We start from the raw sequence: 20,513 nt of genomic DNA, 5'->3' as shown, positions 1-20,513 counted from the left end.
CTGTAACATCAATCATTTAGCTAGACTGCATAGTCAATCAGCCAGATTTGTAGATTTAAATGGGCAACTTTCATTTTTGCTTCTAAACATTCATGCTCTGTAATAAATGATACAGTTCTTCAACAAAGAGAACAAAAAAGGTCACTGTGAACACTCAGTTAAGAACTGTAGCATCATACAAATGCACAAGAATTCAGTTTGGATTATATGGACAGTCTTGAGTATTAAGCATCATCAGGCAGGATTATCTATCTGACCAACCCAAAACTTTGCTATTATGTAACAATGAAAACTAATTTTTGTGAGCAATTCTGTCATCTCAAAGAATAGGTATGAGCTACAGTGCCATTAAGACATATTCTATAGGGTTGTTACAGAGAGCTAAATAACCCTTCCCTTCTTTCGGAACACCAGTTTGGGGGACTGTCCATCAACCAAAATACTAAAATGCTGCTTGAACCACATGCTAGAAACTTTTGCTGAACATATTTCTTCATATTGTTTCTCAGTAAGTGATAAACAGTCTCAGCACTCCAAGATTCTGAAATACTTTCAATATCTACCAAATATAATAGTAATAAAAACAGGTAACATCAACAGGGATGATCACAGAAGCACCTCATTTAGAAACAAATAGCTAAGTGAATTCAAGTGCATGAAGTTTAGTCTGTGTCTGTATTTATGAAGGATGGCAAAATAAGAGTGTATTTACAAACATAGTTTATAAATACTACCACTGAATGTAAAATCCAGAAATTTGACATTAATACAATAGGTAAAAAATCTGTTTTAGGCAGAAATATATTTTATATATCATTTCTCAACCAGCTCAGATGAATATAGCTAAATATAGTCACTGATAAAAGGACTGCAAATCGTGTTCATGTAAAGTTATGCAAATAAGTCTACAACTGACTGTTACATAAAATTAAATGTCAAAACTTTTCCTATGCTAATTCAGTTTGTAAGTTAGGGACAGAAAAATCACTGATTTAAAGAAAAGGAATTAGATTTGCATTAATGTTCTTGCACCTGAGGTAGAAAATATGTAATACRTGCAACTGCTCTGCAGGCTCCTGTGGCTGAATATCCACATTATTAAAATGTATCATTTCTATGTAAATAGAAAAGGTGAATGGTTTCTCCAAAAGGAAGTTGTATGCACTATCTTGTAAAAATTAGAACATGCAAGAAACATGCACGCATGCACACACACAAACACACGCGCACACACGTATCCAAGTAAGGACATACTTAACAGTAAAAATTAGTCAAAATATTTCTCATTTTAAAAACCATGCCAATAATCACTGTACTCAGTCTTATTGACTATAACACAAATATAGCAGATATTATACTGAAAATCTAACAAGTTTTAAACTCATTTGTTTCTCTTAAACTACATGTTCTTGGGCCCATCTGTGAAAACAGGGAGATTAATTATGATAGTACATTGCATAATTCCACAGCTAAATGCTGAAGTAGTTCTACATAAATACCATATGTTTGTCTTAGGAAAATGAAAAAAGATTAATGAGGAGTTTAAGCCCAAGACTTTGGAAAGTAATATTCTGAACACAGTTAGATCATTACACTATGTACTAAGCAAATTGAAGTTTTAATTAGCACCTAAAACAGTGGTCAGGGTGGGAAAAAAAGCCAGTAACAACCAATGAAGTATAAATTGCATGCATCAGACATTTCTTACTGACATTGCTTACAAAAAGGCTTCTTTCAGACACTATGCACAAGCCAGTTGCAATATTTTAACTTGACAAATTCTTTTGATGCAAACATTTTATCCTATTTCTTCTTATCTACATTCTCCTCATCTATTTTAAAACTATTACCTACCACATCAGTAAAGAAAATGTTCTAAAAAACAAAATATAATCAAGAAGCAGAGTAATGACCCAGATTGAAATGTCAGCTGAACAACACAAGGATCTTAGAGAGCTCTAACAGCCACTTCTCCACCTCTGCTTCTGGCGTAGTCTAGCCAGCCTTCCACTTTTAAGCACACATAAAGCATCAYCTCTTGCAGTCTCCACTCTCCTGGAGAAACGAAATGGTTATTTTGACCTGATTCATAGATCACTGAAGGTAAAGAGAGCTTTTCCATCAACGGCAATACATTCTGGACCTTATCCAGAACACTGATTACTTTACTCACCACATATTCAAATACAAGTGTCAGGGTCTCCTTGGTGTGAATGATGTCATGAAGCAGCACAATGTTAGCATGTTTCAATCCTTTCAAAAGAGAAGCTGAAAAGCAAAACGTATATGTTGTCTTAAAATAAGATCAAAATAATTGGCACGTATTTTTCAGTGACTTGGAGGATTATTAGAGATCTGAAATTCATAACCTGACCAGCAATAGTTGTACTTAAGCACCTTCCATGTCCATAAATCTCTACACTTTGAAAATCATGCCTTCCTATTCAGTGCTATTTTCTCAAACTTGTTGGTCAAATTCAACCTCAGTTCAAGGCCAAAATCAGCTATGGCTAGAGATGCTTCCCTTAAGCGAAGCATCCCTCTGCTAAATKAATCAATCATTAACTTCTGACCAACCAAACATCAGGTTCTTCTTTTACACACAAAGGTCATTTTTGCCTCAGATAAAAGTCAGTCTTTTTCAACACATCACCTTTTCCTATCCAACACAATAGAGTAGCTTTCTAACCAAAGTGTAATATCTGCCCTATGAATATCACTGTAAGTAATAATTCCCCTTTCTCATAAACCTAAAGGCTCACACAGGTTTGATGGAATCATTTGTATTCAGCGAGAATAAATGAACTCTGCTTTCTCACTGTATTTTTTTTAAATGGCATCAGCTCATGTTTTCAGACTACTGACAAATAAAGATTTACTTTGTGAACTTCTAGGTGATTTCCTTCACTAAATTTCTTTTGCACCATAATGCATATTCAATGTTCACACCATAATACATATTTAATGTTTCACAAGATACAGCATATTTTAGCAATATATGCTGACAAGCCACGTGTTGTTACCAATGTCATTCTCCTATTGGTGCCTTGTCATCTCATGCATATATCCAAGCAGGACTATCAGTCACCACAGTGAAGCAAATAATAGATAAAAAGACATGCAAATAAGTGGCATAGTGAATAATGTGGAACATATTTCTGTTGCCCTCCTTTTGTCTAAGAAAATAATAAAACACTAAATTGCACCTCCAACCTCTTAAGACAGAACACGAGTGTCTCTCYACTGTTGTGCAAAAGAGAAGTTAAGGAACCTCCTGGATACAATTATCCTCTGCAGTCCTGTCGAAGGTGCTCCAGACTCATGTAGCTCCAGAGACCAGGACTACAGCATCTGGCTTTGAACTAGGGTAACTACACAATATCCTCTCATATTGATCCTTGAAAGATTAATCTGACAAGGTAATATCACTCTGGAAAGCAACATAACGGCAACATGGAATCTGGCTAAATCAGCACTTCTCTAAAAGCAACCACAGCAGCCTAACTCCTTTGGAGTTTACACTAGGCCGAAGGTAGTAAGCAAAGGGGAAAAAATGTACAATGGCTTCAATGCAAATATATCCTTATGACAGGACTCCGAACTTGAGAGCAAGCTCCATGACCAGGAATGAGACAATGCTTCAAGCTGGTTGATCCTGTTTTGGCCCCCACTCCACAAGTCATGCTATTCGGAGAGTTAGCATAGAGGAGTGCCTTCTATGCTCTGAGTATGTTGCCACTGCGTCCTAAAGAAACTACTGCAGATTTTAATATGCTCTGTAAACATTTGCTCAGTGCATCTCTAGTATTTTTTAATATTCTACAAATAAAATAGAAGTTGTTTTCTGAAAGGAAGAATGATGCACAACTGTCATAGTATCCTCATCCTAGAATATTAAGATTTTCTAGGAGAAAAAAATCCAGAGAGATTTGGACGTTTCTTTTAAATGGACAATAGTAAAAAAAAAAAAAATGCTACTAAGAGAGTTATGGATACAAATGACAGATAACAACTATTCCAAAAGATGCCATCTACTAGAAACAAGATCTTTTAATCTGGGGAAACACTGAGAACAGTCCACATACAGTAAATGAACTTTTAACAATTCTCTCCTCAAATCTTTCCAAAGACTATACATGCAGAGAGACTGGAAATATAAAAATCCATGTCCTAGTAGAGTCCTTATAGAATTGTAATATTTATGACCTGCATCAGCCTTCGCTGTTCAGATGATTACCTCAGGCCTTTTATTCTTCTAGTTGCCCATTACTTTGTTGCTAAAATCTGTATATGGGTCATTAAAGCTTAAACAGTACATTTTAAGCTGCTTACCCTGAGGTCTTTGCAAATACTGTCTTTCCTCTTCATTCCCCTCCCTGACTCTTACCTCTTATTTATCTTCTCTAATAGCCAATTCTCCCTTTTACAGCTTTCACCTCCTCAATATTCAGTATCTGCCATATATTACAAGAACAACAAAACATCACCTGAGGGCTCAGATCACTGTCTCCTCTGTTAATCCCTGTGAAATACAGTAAACAATACAGCACAGAAAGCAAAACCTTCTTAATTGCACTAATTTCACACTATGGAAGCAAGAATCAATTCTACTATCAATTCACATTGTGACAAATCCAGACTAACTGGTGACATGATAAAAAAAACTATATATTCTTGAAGAAGTATTTCAACAAATCACAAAGGAGGAGAAAACATACCAGTATGCATTATAAGCTTAGCATGTAGTTTTAAAAACAAAATTACGTAATGTTACTGCAGTGTTGCTGGAATTCTCTTTTTTCCCCCTCTGCATTAGATGTCAGGTAAACAGATGGAGGCACTTCTAATTCATCTCCCCAAAGAGTTTTGAGGAGGCACAGTAGCACATGATACTAAAATGTTTTTTTAAAACTCTTTGGACAAAATATTATATGCATCTGAATGGATACATGCTTGTTCTGTCAAATATGTTTGCGCATTCTTCTAGAGAAAATTCTAACAACAAAAAATTCCAGGGTTGAGGAATTAGAGACATATTTAACAGTTAATGACAACCAAGATGATTGTTTCTGTGATGGGTATAGAAGTTCATGACTTGAGCCACTGAAAGTACCAATGCTGAACCCTTTCCATTAAGGGCTAATATCTATTTTTGCATACCTAGAGGAAACACATTGCATTTGCCTGAATAGGCACTACAGATTTCTCCCTCCAAACAGAAGATGCTGTCATTACTTGCATCTCTGAAGAACTCTTGACAAGCTGCCTTATTGCTTGTGTGGGTCAAAGAGGGTTTTTTGCTGTTCCCAGATGAACTCGGTTCTAAAGTACACTCACTCCACAAGGAAACCAATCCAGATGGACAGCAGCTGACTCATTCAAAACCTCAGCAGCATCAGCAAAACAGTGCGTTGCCCTCTGCAAGATTTACAGCATCAGCTCAAGCCTGACACTCCATKAACAAAGCCTGGTGGCTTTCTGATCAGCTTTGACTTCCCTCTAGACAACTTGGAGCAAGGCAGGAACAGTACAGCTCTCTGAAAAAGACCATTAAGACATGCCCATGATTTAACATTTCAATGCTRTATGTCCATGTCAGCAGAAGTAACTATTACTATCTACTTCGAGGCCACATGAGGCAAGAAAAACATTTCACAAACAGTGCTAACAAAGATGTTCCTTTCGGACACGGGAAGTACAGTAAGCTGCAACACTAATGATGATGCTTGGAACATCCTACCACAATTAATTCAGTTTTGCAATTCTTGACTAATGTCTTGTTTTCACTTAATGAAAAATCACCCATCTCCACTGTGGCCATAGATGAAAGAAACACTCCTGCTCTTCAAATGGTCTGATACTTAGATGGCCTTGAAACCTTTCTCAGTAGTTACAGGACTCAACCCTCATGCTAGCTCTAATTTCCATGCTAATACACAACAGCCGCTTATGCTCTCTTTCAGATTACCTACTGCAAGMAAAGGCTGTGATATTCCCATCATACTTCCAGAATGTATAGCTATGAAAATGCCTGCTTTCCTTCATATATAGTTCAGGTGCCCTCTAGGGCTTACCACATCAGYAAGCACTATCTTGGTGAACTTGCTGCTTCTCACATGCTTTGTTCACCCTTTTTCACTATCTTTACTATTACTCTAGGAGGACATCTCTCATTAGGAGATGGCCTAATCTCTCATCTTCAAGATGGCCTATCAAGTCAGTTTGCACCTATCTAATATTGTTAATATAACTGCACATCTTTGCTGCCTGGTYTAATTTCTGAGACATCAAACCATGCAGGTTCTAGTCAATACAGTATTACCGAGCAAGTAATTGCTTGTTTTGGAGCCAAACAATTTATCTGTAAAATTCTGTGGCCTGTCAAATTCTGCAGATGAGCTGGTGCTCTCTGACAGTGCCAGCTTATGCTCATAAACACTTGGGTTCAGTCTCTTTACTCTGAGCTCTCCCGGAAAAACATTTTTAGTCTTTAGACTAAAGACATTTTAGACTTTTTAGCAACATGTATAGCTTTTTCCTCACATGTCTTTAGAACAAGTATACCCAAACATTTTTGGTTCCCCACACACATTATGGAAGTTCTGCTCCCCTTCCTAGCAACTTATTCTTCAATCTATACATCTTTTATAGCATTTTTTTAAATTTGCCTCTGAGCAAAATGTCCCCTATACTTCTCATCCAGCTACTTCCCACACAGCAGGACTTTCTATGTGCAAAGTTTACTTCAAATTATAAGGCAGGGTCAGGAATTTAGCACTCTACACTGTTTTTGCAGAAGTACCTGGGCAGAAATTTCCTCCTCAGAAATGTAGAACTTAGATCTACTTTCCACCATTTTCCAGTTCATCCATCTGAAATAATTTACTGAGAGCAAATAGCTTCATTTTCCTACAACCCTAATATGGCAAGATTAGGGTTGGTGAAAACTATGCATTCTATGTAAGACCACACTGGCCACAAACTTCTCATGTTCTCACCACATGATATATTCTGCAGAATGATTATTATCTGTAATGTCCCAAGTAATGAATTTTAGAGCTGATAAATGCACAAAATTAGTCAGCTTCCCCTCTTATCTTAGCAGACATAATGCAATAAGGATATAGGTCATTGTTCAACTTTGACAGATTTTTATTAGAGAATCTTAACAAATTTTAAAGGAATCTGTGGGCTACAGGAAGAACAGAAAAAGCAACAAATCTTTCAACTTGGTTATTACATAGGCTTCGGTGAATTACCTTTTTTACAGCCCATTCCAACCTTATCTGTCTTGTCTAGTTTTTAACAAATGAGCCTTATTTTAGCTTTCATTAAGTCAAAAAAATGACAGCCTGGCATTAAGGAACTGCACAGTGCCTCAGATCYGTGTAAGAAAGGATTTGCTAGCCCTTCAAATGTAGGCTGCTTTGCTGAAGGGACCATAGGATCACATTAGATGCACCTACTCCTCAGTCAGGCTCAAATTCAGTCTGACACAACAGTGGGCTGATCTTTTAACCAAGTAGATTTTTACTCAACAGGATCAGAGAATGGTTGAGGTTGGAAGGGACCTCTGGAGATCAYCTAGTCCAAACTCCTGGCTCAAGCAAAGTCACCCAGAACATGTCGCCTAGGATTGTGTCTAGGCAGTTTGAAATTAAAATCATCTAAACCACAGAAATAGACACAAACACTAGTATATACTTGGATCCCACTTCCTTCATTTTTAACTCATACATCAAAAATAATTTATACAAGATGATCTTAGAAACATCTGGACAAGTAAAAGACTAAGTATTTTGATTTTTAAATTCTGTAATAATCAAAGCAAAAATGGAGAAGAGACGAAAGACTGAAAYACAAAGATCTCAACGACATTTTAACAAGTGTAGCGGGCATGTGCACAGCCTTAACCTGTTCCATAATAACATGTACACTTCTCAGTTTATAGAGTATGAAGTTAGGAAAGCTAAAAAGATAACAGATACTTTAGGCGTTTAAAAGCAATCTACATAAAACAGTTGCCTTTAAGATCCTTCCCAAAAAATGAAAGAATCAACATTTTTTCCCCATGTACTAAAAGTCTGCTATTAAATGTTAGCTGTAAGATACAAATTTATTCATCATGGTTTTCAGAAACAGTCAGAAAGTTTCAGTAGATTCTTTTAAACTATTAATCCCCCTACTCATCATCAAGAATCACATCCTTGTGAAAAACCTTCTTGTTGCTCCTACTTTAAAGTATAGTATATTATTAAACAAGCAATACAGAAAAAGAGCACATATAATAACATACAGGCACCTTCAGAAGTTGTTCTCACTATAGTTGTAGTCCCCTAAGCAAAAGGCAAGTCAAAAACTTGTTTGAAAGCTCTTCACCTGTTGAACAGGAACAATGCATTGGAAGGACTGAGTAGGTAAGTTCTGAAAAACACTACAAAACATCTGCAGAGCACTGCTGCCATCTGAACTGAATGACCTTTCTGTTATAAGTTAGATTTAAATTTACGTTTTGTGTATTTTTCACGATGCTCTCCAGACACAAGTACAGATGGAGGTTAAAATAATGAGGCATTATCCTATTAAAGCCAGAGTCTCATGGAAAAACACAGTCATATGCTACTCATCTTGTAGCAGCCGGGCATATCTTGCCTTCACTGTCTATTTCAGTATTCAAGAGGAAGAAACTGTCTAAACCAAAAATACGTTTTGGGGGGCAGGAAACAAACATCTCTACAGTATATACAAGCAAGTCAAAGCAGGTATACTTCTATCACCTTTTTATGTATGCATACCATAACTGGGGCTAGTAGCACTACCTACTAATAAAGCAGTCACTTTTGTATTACAAGCTGTTGTTACCAGCTCCTTGATATTTTGCGGAATTTCAGACAAAGTTTTCATATATCTGTCTATGAACTTTAGAATGAGTTCTTTGGATATTTCCAACATAAATAGTTCCTTTGTTTCTCAGAAAAACAGGCTTTAGTGGTATCTTATGTAACATACCAAGTRATTTTTCCCTGGAAACATGGTAGCCTTTAAAATAGGAATGTTTGGTCATCTCCATGAAAACCCTCTAAATGTAGTCAAGTTATAAGCTTTTGAAATCATCTCTTTGAGTCAGACTGATTCTAGGTATTTGCCTATGTTAACTATGCTGCAGAGAGTATGGAATTATGCAATGGTCTGATTTAAATCTCAGAGGGTTAACAGCAAGCCTGTAGGAGAAGGAGCAAGAGATAGGAAAAGACCTTTAGGACCACAGAATGTCGACAGAGAGAAGACGGACTTACCAGACAAAGGCATGGATTGAGAACGACAGGGGAACAGGAATACAAACAGAGGCAGGAAATCCAGACTATGCCAGGAAAGATACTAGAACTGAGCATCAACAATGTAGAAGGAAAGAGGAGCACAGACAAGGGAAGACTGCATGAGGGTTTATGATTCCCACTAGGAGCTAGGATGGCAGGGTAAACAGGAACAAAAGCCACAGGACCTATGAGAGTTGAAAAATACACAAAATATGAAGGGAGAGTGCGTAAACAACCAAGAAGGGACAGAGTGTGGAGCACAGGATGCACAAGCATTCAGGCTTTGGGTGAAGGAAATGAGTCTACAGAAACTACAGCACATTCTGTACTTCAGCCTATATCAGAAACCAAGATTCCCATCCTTCTGCTTTCAGCAGGTAGCAGTTCAAATGCCTAGCAATTTTTCTCATCCCTTCTAATTTCTGCCCACAGACAGAAGCTACCACAGCTAACGGCTAACATTTCAGTTCAAGCAGCCCCTGTCTACATGAGATCTCAGGCTTCCAAACATGATGATGAAACACAGGACTGCAGATATAACATCATAAAATGGAATATGGTTTTCAATTTGCTTTTTCAAACACTTAGAAAATTACATAAACAAAAATCTAAATTAAAATAAAGACTGCCTTGTCACTATGAGGTAAGCTAGAGTATTGGTTTTCAGCCCACTAGCTGCTTCACTGAGGTGTTAGCTATCCTACATTTATCTTGCATTTTGGCAGCAAGTTCACAGTCCAATACACCCTGCAGTGACTGGTCTGTGTGTCTGCACCCATTATTTGTTCCCAGCTCTTCTGCTTTTTCCACAAGCGGAAGATGTGGTTGTCTGAATCTTATTTCTGTACAGGACCGCATCTGAACTTGATCCAGCAATGAGTTCAGCTTCAGCAAGGCACATTGCTTCCTGCAAGGCCTTGCCAGATCATTAAGAGAAGTTCCACAAGGATCATGTCAGAAGAAAATCAACCTGATTTTTACCTTTACCTGTACTATTGACTGAACATTTTGCTAAGTCACTCAAGCCAAGAGATCATCACAATGTTCCTCATTTTCTGGACACGTTGGCTTCAGACTTTTATTCATGACTATCAGAACCACGGAGTGCACGCAATTATTACAGAATTCTGAACAATACAGTACATTGATATTATCCAGTGCTACATAAATACTTTGAAGATCAGAGAACATCTCAAAACTATCATTTAAAAGAACTCTCGGCAGATGGGATGCTGAGAAGATCAACAAATATTTGTTAAGTACTAAGATTACTGTGATGAGTGTTCTAGAAAAATCTCAAAAACAGCTGTGTTTTAACAATGCACAGTAGGTGCATATAGCTAGACACACACATCAAGAAGAAAACAAAACTAAATTCATCATTCATCCTCAGACATAGGCAGAGATCAGACGGTGGGAACAAATACGATGCTATTGTGTAATTACAGAATGAACAGCACTGTGCCAGTACAGGGACCAAATTAAGTTTACACAGGCAAACTTAATTCTGTTAACTTCTGAATGACTGATATTGCAGTCATAATAAAGTTCTTCTAGTGTAAATGGTATATGTGCAATACTAGCATTATACGTTCTAAAACAATGTAATCAAAGGATTAAATAACTCAGTATCAGCAATGAAATTTTTTCCTCGCTGAAGTCAAAGTGAGTCTTTTTATTGATTTTTCCCCACTGTATTAAGTGTGACAAGAGATCACTAAACTGTATATACCCACAATGAATCATCTTTTTGTACAAAACAGGAAGGATTGCTAGGAAAGAAACAACTTAATTTTATTAACATGAAACTCAGCTGCCTAACTGCATATTTTATCCACTACTTACAAATGAGGAATTCTACACAAAAAAAAATATTTGCAAAAAAGCCCTATTTTTGCTGTATTTCTCAAAGAGTCATTTCCTCCAGCAAAAACACTGCACGAAAAGCAGAATGAATTCTTTTTGTCAGCATACACTTTAGSCTGCAGGAAAAAAGGCTTGTGGCATATGCCTTCCTATGTTTCGAAAAGGGAGAGAAACAGAAGCCTTCAAAGGATCCCATCAGCTTCATGTTTTGGGGGGGGGGGGGTGAAGCTCAGCACACCTCTCCTCCAAAGGCTGGAGAGTAATGCTGCAACCGGCACATCATCATTTTGGCTCTTGGGGAATGCATTAGAGGTTAAAGAAAGAAAATAGCAAACTAGCAATATTTTTTAAACAAATATTTTAGTAAACAAAAATCACTCACAATAAAAGTAAGGTGTACTGTTCTGCAATGGAAAGGAGAATGACATTGATTAGTTACGGGAAAAGTATAAGAATTTGATAATATAGTAAATGAAATCCAGTCATAGAATAACCAATCTACTAAGAAGCAACTAAAAATAATGCACTACTAGACTTCTAAGCATAATTAGAACATGAATAATGTCTAGAACATTTACAATACATTTATTAAAGGACAAGAAATCTGAAATTCCACAAATAACCTTAAATCTGACTAAATCTCTTTGATGCCTATTACAAGATTTGCATGATATTTTTCTTTCCCAAACAAAAATGTCCTAAGCACTCAAACTACAAAATGGCAGGATACTTGCCTCAAGTAACTTGCGAAGTAATTACAATATGAAAAAATCCAATAAAAGAAGGGATGAAGGCAAGCTGTCAGACACTATATCAGTAAAACCCTGTAATTATTCAAGAGAAGGTTAAAATTGTTCCAGACTAATCAAGTGAAAAATACTGTATCAGAAACTACTAGTGATGCTGTACCACCAACAGCAAAGTACTCTTSTGCCAACATCAGTGGCCACCAACTTAACCATCATACTATCTGAAAACATGACTTACACATTCTAATCACATCTGAAGAACCTATTCTATCAGTTTTATCTGTCATAACACAGAGAACAGATGTGTTGTCTGCCTTCAGCCTCTGCTGAGTATGGTCTCAGGGTATTGTCTTCATTCTCACCCTGTCATTTAATTTTCATTTACTCTTGCAGTTCATAGCATCCATCATTAATATTAATTGAATTTAAGGCGAAAGCAATCGGAAGGAAACAGGATTCCTTCCTGTGTATCCTGTACAAAGGATACACAGGATTTTCCCTTTATTCATACTGGAATACAACTGTATCTAAATCAAGATGACTACAAACTTTACAAACATACATTTAAATGACAACAAAGATCTTTATGACCATATTATCGCTTGGAGTAGCTTATGCTTATTTAAACACTGTGGACTTTTTTTAATTTTGTAGTTTGCATTAAAAAGGCCAGAAATTTTCATTTAAGCAAAAGATCACAGACACTCTACGATTGTTTTAAAAGCAACTGGCCCTCTGAGAATGCAAGAGAGGTGTTAGAATAGAAAAGATGGACTGAAGGAATATCTCAGCTTCAAGGTACTGATAGCCACAGCTGATAGCAATAGGTGATGAGGAGGTTACATGATGCTTAAAAGAGATCTAGTTGAGGTAAGTCAGTTATTTCTATCCTCCTACTTTTGCTAAATATATCTCTATCATTTTCACATACAGTTTCTGAACTACCTGCCTAAATGCATAATATCAACCGAACTGAATCTAAATCCATATTGAAATCATTTTTGAGCAACAACATAATTAAAACAAACCCCCAAAATCTGAGAAAATACATCAAAGTGATCTGTGAGCATAGCCCACTAACACCACAGGTGGTAAGAATTGTTTTTTAAGGACAACTCAGTAACCAACAGCTTATCTGTCTACTACATGCAGATATAAAAAAATCACTTCCCAAACCCCTTGTAAATATATTCAGTTCCTCTATCCTGTTATGTCATGCATCAGTTATAATCATGGCAACTTACTGTTTGCTTTTCCAGACAAAATTATTTTTATAGAATTACAGAAATTAACAATGACAATAGCAAAGTTGAGAGTACTGCCTCTTTAAGTACCACTTCCTATAAGAAGCCTACTACCATGTCAAGCTTTAACGTACGTGATCTTTTTATCAGTTTTTGTACTGATATCCATGTTCGCTCCAGTCAAAACAGGCCAGCCTTTTCCAAAGAAGAGCTAGAGAACAAACATGCTCTTTAATGTTGGTGACCTTTCTTCAAACAGTTTTCAGATCTCACACATTCAACGAAGGACATGCTTTTTCTCCTTGCTGTGAAAATCTGTCCCATTTATCCAAGTTTACATTTGGTCGGTGGAAACTTGCACTTCACAGCTGCACTTTAATTTTGAATCTCTCCAAAAATCCATCCTCCCTGAGCATGTTTAAATGTACATTTGGCAGAAGCGGAAGAAGGTTGAGCCAAGAAGTCTGGAATGCCATGCAAATTATAGATGGCACCAGGCTAGTGGCAAAACTCTCCTGTTAATTCACCCAAGTTCATAATTTCAAACTTGTTCTTGGCTGAATCCTTTTCCAAATCACTTACTTCATTTCTGCTCCCCTCCCATCTGACTCTTTATGCCCAATAATAAGCTAAAGGTTGGGAAATGGTAGCCCTGTCCAAGCAGAGTCCCCCAAACCCAATCCCACAGTCTCCAGCGGGATCAGGTCAGTGTTCTCCTCTGGAGAACCAGTGGGCAGTAGGAATGCTCCCAAAGAAGAAAAGGAAGAGCACAGGAACTGAGTTTTTAACTCAGTGACAATTTCAGGGAAAAAAAATAATAATATAAATAAATTTTAAAAGATCAACAAGTAAGACTATTAACTAGATGTTCAATCAAGAATTTTGTTCCATCTTTCTCATTAGTATTTCAAACACTTAAGCAAGAGAAAAGCCACTTTTACAAGAGGACTTAATGCTACTCATAAGTTCAGGGCAAGGCAACAAACCAAAAACACAGATCTCAGATCTGGGTTCATCACCCCCCCCAGCTGCATGGTCCTGAGACAAAGACAAATCTTTTGTGGGTCCCTCCAAAACTGTCTTCTTTATTATCATGGTTGATTGCAAAAGTGACTTGCTAACCAGAAACATGAGACRTGAAGGTTCTTGTCCCTGAGGAAAAGGGAACAGAAAACGACTGGGGTACCACATGCAGTAGCAGTACTTAGAACTAGAACTACAAGATGCCTAGACCACAGTATTTCTCTACAATTTCAGCTTTCATTTAGAAAGACTGAAGCAAATAAAATACTAATAGCTTGTGTGGCTTAATCAATAGGTCTGGCAATAACTGTAACTGAAATACTCCTTTCCATTTACAAAAAATCAAGCTGTGAGAGAAATTAAACTTTAGCTGGTAATTCAGTTTGACCAAGCACAGTACATGCCAATATATACTGTACATACACACGTATATTCAGTATATACACATATACTGTGGATCAGTATACTACCAATATAGGATTTGAACACCACATGGCCACTGGATATAATCTCATTATAAATGTATCACGGTCAAAGATGTGACTGTACTCTATCATCTCACCACCAAAATCTAAATAAATCTGTCCAACATGGACACAGGATTCCTCAATGCTGTGCAGCTGTGTGGAAGCTGAATACTTCCAGTGTAGGTAATGATGTTATGCATATTGTTACATTCCTGAACCTTGATGATAAAAAAAAATCATTGTTTTAAAGCAGTTTTTCAATCTCTGAAAATTCTTGGAACACAGGTAGCTCTGATCAGTCTTTTCTGATTACAGAAACAAGTTTATCTGCAAAAGTATTTTGAGATATTACTGAAAGTCAGCAAACACATTCTTGGTCTTTGCAACTAAATCGGGGAACATCTCAAACTGTAGGAAAACCCAGCTGGAGCATTATGAAGTCCTTGGAGCTCTTTGCGAGTGATTTGCTGTTCATCATCTCATCCTAAGTAAATCAAAGGATGACTTCAACAAAGACACTAAATTTTATAGGCTCAGTTTTTCTGCCAAGGGAACACAGTCTGACCTGGAAAAGGTCAGAGCAATTAGGACAGAAACAAGTACCCACAGACGTTAATGAATTTCTTCTGCTGTCAGCATGGCTAATTAGTGTGTATGCTACATCAGAGACATCTCAACAATAAACTGCACCTATGAAGGAACTTAAGAAATGAGGAATAACAATTCCCTGTTYCAACACATGCCAGAAATCTTTGGCTAAAAAACCATTGATTACATCCAAAAAACCTAAGAGCATATTTCAATTCAGATATGCACATTAAAATAGTAGCAGCCACATTGCTAACACTCACAAGGCTAAGCATCCTCCCTAAATTCCCACCTTCAGTTCAGTATTTCAAATAGGACTAGCCCTCTGAAAAGGGGAGGAAAATGCTCCCAAACAGAAAAAGGAAAGATCAGCCCGTTAAACAGACACAGGAATACTACTCATTTATCTCTAATTAGAGCTCAGCATCACAGTGATGACAGATCACAGACTTCAGCAGGACCGTCAGAAAGCTTCTCCCCTAGCTGGTAATGATGCTTGCATATGACAGCCTGGTAACATTCAAAACAATCAGACAAGATCTCCACAGATAAACAAACCTGGTGTGAAGCAGTAAAACACATTTCTCTCTCAAATTTCAGTGCAGCTATTATAAGCTGTGTGCAATATATTAGGAAGAACCACTCATTTGAGAAAAAATTATCATTGAGCCTCCATATCTTGAAGATATCTTTAATCTTAACTATGAAATAAGTGCCACAGCTTCATAATAAATGTGGTGTTCCACTGACATGAAATACTTTTTAAATTATCTTTAGGTGTTTTTCGAACAGAGTATTTTATTTGGCTTTAATAAGTGCTGTTAATAAAAGCTAGTTCTTTTGCACAGTTTGGCTTTGATTTCACATGAGCAGCTTTTATAAACTTGTTAACAAAAGTCTCAGAGTGTAGATTTATGATGGAGAGTGATTTTACAGGGTTCATGTCCTCTGTAATTAAAAGAAGAATTGAACTACTTTCAATTTTAAGATTAAACTTACCTACTTTTTAGTCAATCATAAAAGCAGGATACTCTTCCTTGAAGTTGAAGTACAAAATACAGAACTAAACCCAGATTTTTATTGACAGTTCCAAAGGAATATAAACAAAAGCACATAATTCCCTTACCGCCAGGCATCATGGGCTTAGACTAATCACATGAAAACATTTTGAATCTAAAACCTAGGAATAGAGATTAATGCAATACGAACTCTTTTCTATTTCCAGGCCTCCTAGATGCTCCTGAGTAATACTTCTACTCTATAGATATATTACAAAGTAAAAACAYGAAAAAAGTTTATACTTTGATACTGAAGGCTCAGAAACATATCTTCTTCTTTGAGGAGGCCTTATCTGAGATCTTACCCAAGATCTTTACTAATAAATTTAAACCTCATTTTTTTTGCTACAAATCTGAAGTTTCACTTAGTATTTTCTTAATTAAAGAATTTATTTAGAACTGAATAGCACTAATAACTAAAGCTGAAAGTCCCTTACTCCAAAAACAAATCCACCTATCTAAAAAGGAAGGTAGCTGAGACTTGATAAATGTCACAATCTTGCCAAAAATCTTAAGTAAAATTTCACATCATGCTTTGATTATTTTTTAGTCAAATACTTGACATAAATATGAAGGTCATATCTGGAATCTACAAGCTACCGTTCTTCCATATTTATACCAAGAAATTCTGTCACACAGGTCACATGTAACAAAATTTTAAAAGGCACAATTGACTTCAATAGTAACATTTATGTTAATGAAAGCGAAAGTCCACCTTTGCTGAGTGAAGGGCTAAGCTGGGATATTAATATTATGATTGCTTTGTAGTACTTGCTATAAAAAAAGCAATCAGAARAGAAATAAAACTTTAGCACACCATCATATTTAGCATACAAACATCATTTAGCTTTATTCTTGGAAAAATATATTCTTTTAAAAATGCTTTTAAATAGAATGTAATTTTTAAGTTACTTCCAGAAAGAATATTATTAATTAAAATARTATCAGTTTATAACCATTATATATTGACAAAATAATTAAACCAAACCTASTAGGAAGTTTAACATAGCTATATAAGAGTTAGCAAAATTCTGAAGTCTTTTTTCCATTACCCACAGGGAGTCCCCTATATTTCACAAATGTGTCCTACAATATTCTGAATTGATATATGTCTGCAAAGTTAAATTGCAATTAATTGCAATTCATTTGCTCAAATAGATGAATGAGGCAGTATTCCTTGTCCTTTACATTCAAATGATGCCTTCTATTTTGTTAGACATTTACACAAATTGAAGACATAATATATAACTTTCTGATTTTTATACAGAACYATTGTCTCATGCAACAAAACGGCTGAAACGCATCACACTCCTTTTTAAGCCTAAACAATCTGAAGTTAGAATAACTGTAAGCAAAATATCTTTGTGGAACTGAAATTTAAGTTACCTACACTTCACTGGAGAATTTGATTTGACAGCAAACATATAACAGAACAACCTTACGGGGGGAGGCAGGGGCGGAGGAGGGAAAAAAGAAAAAAAAGAACAAAATCCCCTGACGTCTAGATTTTTTTCTAAAGGTCCGGAGGTTTCCTACTGGCTTCAAAGAGGTTAGAATTTGTCTCATGCTTCTGAACTCCGGTCAGTGGTCTAGGTATTGTTTGAATGTGAAATATTACCTCGTTGTCTACAACCACAAAAATGGATCAAAACTGTAACTGCGTGAGCTGATGGTGAGATGGGAAGGTTGTTCATGTAATTCATATACCTCTTGGACCAGTGGCCACAAATCTGACAGAAAGGTGTCAAGAAAAGTCCTCAACCCATTGTCTGCAGACACACACTCTTACAGGTTATTTAGTCAAACCTCCTCCATATAACAGGCCTTAGACTTTTATCCAATAATTTTCAATCATCTCATAAATTTTTACTGAGTGTATTTTCAGAAAGACATCCATCCTCTAGCAACAACTGAGCTGTAAAAGTGCCCCCAATCTTTATCCACATTTGGTAGAGCGAGAGGTCCATCTAATCCTGCACTGCTACCTCAGGCAAAGCTTGTTTAATCAGGCTTTGAATGGAGACTACGCACTGCTCCAGAATCTTTTCTTTTGCCTTTTTATGGATCTGGGCTTATTTGTGCATGGAAGGCTGGGAGCCGGCAGCATGCAGGCACACATCAATACCTATCACTTGAATTTTCTTTGTGAACTGCAGCTACAATCCTTAGCCTCTCCACTGGCATGTAAAATAATGCGTTTTTGATTATGCAAATAGTCCTCTGCCTTGTGAATAGGGCCTCAAGTGATTCAAATGTTAATTCTGTTAGAAATTTTGATGCAAAGCCCATATTTCAACCATGTCAGTTTTACAGCCAAGACTTCCTAAGAAACATGTAATTGCAAACTGAAAAGTATCTTTCAGGAATACCAATAGCTTGAGACAAAGTAGCTTGGAAAAGTGTGAAAGTTCTTTACTCTAGTTTATCAATGAGCCTTTGACCTGCTGGGTTTCTTCAAGGCTTTTATTTAGATGCCCCTTCAGTAACTGACAGTTTCCTAATGGCAGCAACACGAGTGCTGCTCTGCTCTGAAAAGCAGAATTAGAACAATCAAAAAAAAATTTTATCTTGCTTAATGTGATAGAGGTTTTTGCCTTTTTTTTTTTCYTTAAAATAAAACCATCACACAATCCAGTGTTTTACAGAAACATTCTCACCAGTGAGAGAGAGAGCAAGCAGGCATCCCGGATTTCAAAGAAAGACAGAGAGAAAGAGAGTGAGGGAGTGAGTGTGCATTTTTGTTTTATCCTGTTATCTGAGAGGAAAACATGTAAAAAGTATAAAGGATTACATTTTTTTCTAGTTACAAGCAAAAAAAATTAGAAATGTTTGGACCACATAAAAGAAGGTTCATTCTGATTATTTCTAAACTGGAACTGAAAAATATTTTTTAASTTTCTCTTTTTATTTAGCAAGTAGAGATTTGATGTTTTTCAATCAGCTGTATTAAACCTACCACAATAACTTGGGTTACTTAACCCTACTCAAATTTTAGGGTATATGAGGAGAAGTAAATTCTCATATGGAAGCCAGCCACACTAGCACTGTTTTCACCCTATCTGTAGAACTAGTGTAGTGATACACCAAGATTCCTACCACCCTCTCGACTTTGTTGATTGCTTCTGCTCAGGAAAAGCAGCTGATATTTAAGATAAAATGAAGTCTGAACACATCTGTTCCTCAGTTATCTAAGCTGAACAACCAAGATGGGCTTCAGGTAGCTAACTCTAYGCTCAAGTTACTATACACAAAAAGAGAATATTAGGACAATTCCACAAGGAGATGCAGAGCAAAGTTAAATTCTAAATTAACTCACATGGCAGTGCAAGTTTTGAGTACCTTTTCAAAGGAAAAAACACAGCATCCTTATTTGTATTAATCCCTTCCTAACAACCCAAAATAATAGTCAAGAAAAACTTGTTGGTGCCACTCTTGCATCAGCTAAGAGAATTCTGAATCTGTCTGGCCACTTCCATGAGTATGCAAAACAAGAAGGATAAACAAGCTAGATCGGAGCACTGCAAAACTGATAAAAACCACTCAGATTAGCACAGCTAATATAGACTTAATTAGAAGGCTTCCTACGTTCATTTTTTCAGTTAGCTCCAGCTGAATCTGCTGTCCCCTGAGAAGCTGTTTAAGTTTACGAAAAGCGTCTCAGACCTTAAAATGCAGAAACTACATAGCTACAGACTCTACTGCTGTATATGCCACATTTGATGACCTGTAGACATCACTATCTTGGCTTGTGTTTTCATAAATGGGGCAGAGGTGGAAGGTCATGATATCCTATTACCAGTCTCTGAACCATCTAGTTCCCTTTCATCTCAGCAGAAAAATGCAATAAATTACCAGCTTCTTTCTTATGTTGCTTACTAGGAAGGAATATTCCCAAGTAAAATAATGCAGACGTTCATTCTCATTGCTTTAAGAAGACAGCAAAGGTCAATTTCTAATTTTGAAATGTTATTCTCTTCATATTGATTCTAAAACCTGAAAGCAGTAACTCCATCCATGTTGCAAGAATAGATTCCACTATGAAGCATGTATTTCAACTCAATATAATTCTTTTTCCAGTATTATTTTTGGCAAGCTGGGGGTCTTGAATGATAAATGTCCCACATAGCAAAAACTGGAAAATGGAACCAAAATGTTTGCAACATACTCTTAGGAAAGTCAAAGGAAAAAAAAAAAAAAAAAA

The 20,513-nt window shown here is 36.5% G+C and overlaps 1 protein-coding gene across 3 annotated transcripts in view; it reads right to left on the bottom strand.

The window, feature by feature from the left end:
* CDK14 (cyclin dependent kinase 14) overlaps positions 1-20,513 on the bottom strand; it is a 330,258-nt gene that overhangs the window by 194,001 nt on the left and 115,744 nt on the right. For all 3 annotated transcript variants that reach the window (XM_085310484.1, XM_085310486.1, XM_085310483.1), the window contains one exon: positions 2,174-2,268. In XM_085310484.1, coding sequence (XP_085166610.1) covers positions 2,174-2,268 — 95 coding nt within the window. The remainder of the gene's footprint in view (positions 1-2,173; positions 2,269-20,513) is intronic.

The sequence above is a fragment of the Rhea americana genome, unplaced genomic scaffold (assembly GCF_003343005.1).
Source record: "Rhea americana isolate MKP2758 unplaced genomic scaffold, rheAme1 scaffold_32, whole genome shotgun sequence".
In the NCBI taxonomy this organism is placed as follows: domain Eukaryota; kingdom Metazoa; phylum Chordata; class Aves; order Rheiformes; family Rheidae; genus Rhea; species Rhea americana.
The sequence above is the reverse complement of the archived record's forward strand: the minus strand, read 5'-3'. Positions and strand labels throughout refer to the sequence as shown.